This window comes from Somniosus microcephalus, unplaced genomic scaffold (genome assembly GCF_052327205.1).
Source record: "Somniosus microcephalus isolate GS21.2 unplaced genomic scaffold, FLI_Smic_1.0 scaffold1324, whole genome shotgun sequence".
Lineage (NCBI taxonomy): Eukaryota > Metazoa > Chordata > Chondrichthyes > Squaliformes > Somniosidae > Somniosus > Somniosus microcephalus.
Genome location: NW_028226511.1, coordinates 30,068 through 34,035, shown reverse-complemented (window position 1 = coordinate 34,035; position 3,968 = coordinate 30,068). Strand labels below are relative to the sequence as shown.

Sequence of the window (3,968 nt, the reverse complement as noted above, 5' to 3'; positions counted from 1 at the left end):
TGAGATGAAGAGGGGTGGGAGGAGGCTGGTGTTGATGGGGTGAGATGAAGAGGGGTGGGAGGAGGCTGGTGTTGACGGGGTGAGATGAAGAGGGGTGGGAGGAGGCTGGTGTGGGGCACGGAGCAGCGGGGCCGAATGGCTTCTTTCTGTGGTGTTGCCTCAATGTAACCTTTCCTCTCTCTCTCTCTCTCTCCGGCCGCGCAGGGGATCGGTTGCTACATGTTCCGCATCGATGACTTCGAGGTGGTGGACGCCACCATGCACGGCAATGCCGCCCGCTTCATCAACCACTCCTGCGAGCCCAACTGCTACTCCCGTGTCATCAACGTGGAGGGGCAGAAGCACATTGTCATCTTCGCCATGCGCAAGATCTACCGGGGCGAGGAGCTGACCTACGACTACAAGTTCCCCATCGAAGACGCCAGCAACAAACTGCCCTGCAACTGTGGCGCGAAGAAATGCCGGAAGTTCCTCAACTGAGCGAGGACGTGACAGAGAGAGAGCGCGGCTCGACTCCCCGCGGCGGCCCGTCTCTCGTCGTCTAGACTCTTGGGTGCGCTAGACTGGTGCGGCGGGAGGCGTGGCTGCGGACTTGCCCTTCCAGAGGGCGGGCGGACGGGGTGGGTGGGTGGCAGAGGGAGCGGGGAAACCCCCGAGGCGACAGCTTTGCCTATCCTCCTCACCGCCTCCCCCACCAACCCCTTTTATATTTTTGTGACTGTGCTATAATAGAGTGGGTGTCTCCCTCCCGCCCCACCCCACACGTGCGTTCGGGAGGGGGTTTGGCCCTCACTGAATAGTTCCGACCGGGAAATTCTCCCTTCCCCCCGTAGTGCAAACGGTGTGGGAATAATGGGGATAACTTGCTTTTTATTTTTTCCTTCCCTCTCCCTCCCCAAGAAAGACAAATGAATCTTGATAATTTTTGGCGAGACAGTGGAGATTTCAGTGCAATGTCGAGGTGGGGGGTGAAATTGTCACGTTGGCCCCCTATGGGCGGCCGCTGTGACCTCCTGCCCCCCCCTGTGCGCAGCCATGCCGCGCTCGGAAGACTGATTGCGGAGGATATTAGAACAGGGGGGCAGTGCCCTTCCGCGAGTGGAACTGGCTTGCGATTATCGGCCAGGGGTGGGTAAGGGGGGGGCGAGAGAAAGGACCCTGGCCAGGTTAGCCAGCTTTTCGGGGGTCGCAGCGGCGGACTCGCGCCGTGCGCTGGGAGCGAACCTGTAGCGTCGGGGATCTCGAGGGGGTGGGCGGGTGTTCGATTGACGGGGGTAACTGGAAATGAGGGGGATCAGTCGAATTTGGCAAGCGATCGCACTGGCCCTTCAAAAGCTCTTCAGTGTTTTATCTGTGTGAGTCGCAGATGTGAAACTCTGATACTAGAGGGTCTCCATCTCCGTGTGCAACCCAAGGACGAGATTCTATTCCGACACCGGCCGTTTTCCCCTCCCCAGGGATTTTACGGGGGGTATTCTGCCTGATGTTTGTTGGGTTTAACACTTGCTCTCCCCCTCTCCTGACAGTGGGCGGTCTCGAGAGAATGAGAGCGAGCGAGCTTTGCGGGTCTAACAATCCCTTTCACATCGCTGCTACTGAGACACGGCTGGCCGGAGAGGGGTTGGGGAGGGACGCGAGTTCTCCCCCCGGGAAAGCTACAACAGGTCGGGACACGTCGCCTAACTGGAGGCGGCCCCTCCTCCTCCTCCTGTTCCACTCTGCCGTAAACCTTTTCACGAGAAGCAGTGGGCCAGGGAGGGTGTGCTCGGAGGAAACAAAGAAAAACGTAGAAGATAGGAGCAGGAGTCGGCCATTCGGACCCCTCGAGCCTGCTCCGCCATTCAATGAGATCGTGGCTGATCAAACGTGCCTCTTGTTATCCTGGGGGGGGTCTCCTGTTACCGAGGGGATAACTCCCCATCTCCTCCCCCCCCCCCCGTTAGCCTCCCGCTGCCCGAGGGGGAGAGGGGAATGTGCCATCGATCCTGTCCTCACAGCCCGTGCAAGGATTCGGACAGGGGGGACTCCGAGAGGCTCGAAGACGAGGTCTGAAAGTCCGCTCGAAACCCGTGACACTAAGGCTTCTCCCCTTTTAAAAGCAGTATCTGAAACCCAGCCCGTTTTATTACCTGTTTTTTTTCAGGATATCACCCCGTTTTGCGGCCGTGTTTTCGCACCTTTTGCCTTTCGAGGGAGGGCGAGAGCCGACCTCCGCTCCCTGCCTCTTGTCGCGTTGCAGTGATCGATTCTGCACCACTCCCAGCCCGCTCGCTGGCTGATTGTTGAAGTCTCCGCTCCCAGCTCTCTCCGCCGGGGTCTGTCTGTCTCTCTCTCTCTCTCTCCACGGGGGAGCGACGGTGTCGGAGCCTGTCTTTAAATCTTTCACACAGCCCGAATCCCCCCCGGACCGGGCGAGCTTCGGATCGCTGGGGCAGTAACGTCTCGACGAGGGGGGGGGAAAGAGAGGCTTTTCCTTGAGTACTTGCTGATTTCCCTGCCCCACTACTGACCCCCCAACGAGATCAGCGCGCGTAACCCGTACCCTCCCGTGCGAGCGGGATTCCCTCAGAACAGGGGATAGGAAACCCCCCCCCCCCCCTAAAATATTAAAGGTGTTCGGTGGCGGGTCGAAGATTTTAAAAGCGTCTCCACCACAGCGAGCTCAGTAGCAAAGATGTGAGAAGAACGCTGGTTTTAAATTTTATTTTCCAAGAAGGAGGACCGAATCGTTTTGGGGCGGGGGGGGGGGTGGGGTGCGGAGCGGACGTCATTCCGATCTCTTCCCCCTTTTTTAACTAGGGTTTAAAATAAATCCCACCCCCGGATTCTGGCGCAACCAGTACGGAATTCGAGGCGTCCCGTAGGGTACAAATCCCGCGCGATGGCGCGAGCCCTCCCCCCCCCGCCCCCCAAGACGTCAAACTGCGCGCGCCGGGAGGAAGGGTGCGGCAGTCGGATTGGGCGGGCGGAACGGGCGTTTCAGCCGCGGTCTGGCCGCCGTCCGCCCCGCGTGTCCCGATGGCTCACAAACCATGCGAGCTCCCCCAGTCAGTTCCGATCTCCCGCCACCCCGCCTCTGGAAAAAAATCGAATCCAAGTCATTCCACATACACCACCTCACCCCCCCCCCCCGCCCCCAGCCACGGGAATTATGAAGGAGAATTTCCACCCGGTAGTATTTGTAATTTTTATTTTTATCTTCCCCTCTCGTTTTTCTAGAATCGAGGTGGGGTGGGGTGGGCGGTGGGGGGAGAAAAGGAGGGAGGAAAAAAACCCTTGCTCGATACTCCGTGTAAAAAAGTTGTACATATCTGTATAGATATTTCTAAAACCCATTATTTTCTATGCACTTTTTTTATTTAAGAAATGGTTTCCTTAATAAAGATGTTCAGCGTTCCAGAGGTGCAGGCCCGCGATCCTGAGGTTTCATTGGCTCCGCTCAGGGACAGCGCGTCCTCTGATCAGCACGGGTTACCGGCCAGAGGTGTGTCATCGTGACCTAAGAAACAGAAATGCTGAGAGATATTCAGCAACAACAATGTGTACACAGCGCCTTTTAACGTAGTATAACGTCCCAGGGCGCCGCACATAGAAACATAGAAGATAGGAGCAGGAGGAGGCCATTCGGCCCCTCGAGCCTGCTCCGCCATTCAATGAGATCATGGCTGATCATCCAAATTCAGTATCCTGTCCCTGCCTTCTCCCCATATCCCTTGATCCCTTTAGCCTTAAGAAATATATCCAACTCCTTCTTGAATATATTTAATGAATTGGCCTCAACTGCCTTCTGTGGTAGAGAATTCCACAGGTTCACCACTCTCTGGGTGAAGAAATTCCTCCTCATCTCAGTCCTAAATGGCTTACCCCTTATCCTTAGACTGTGACCCCTGGTTCTGGACTCCCCGACCATCGGGAACATCCTTCCTGCATCCAGTCTGTCTAGTCCTGTTAGAATTTTATAAGTTTCA

At 56.7% G+C, this 3,968-nt stretch overlaps 1 protein-coding gene across 1 annotated transcript; it reads left to right on the top strand.

Annotated features, from left to right (window-relative positions):
* The first annotated feature begins 208 nt into the window (after positions 1-208).
* LOC147080651 (uncharacterized) lies at positions 209-3,405 on the top strand. Its single transcript, XM_085981135.1, has one exon. The coding sequence runs from the start codon at positions 220-222 to the stop codon at positions 478-480; it is 261 nt and encodes an 86-aa protein (XP_085837261.1). The 5' UTR covers positions 209-219; the 3' UTR covers positions 481-3,405.
* The last annotated feature ends 563 nt before the right edge of the window (positions 3,406-3,968 follow it).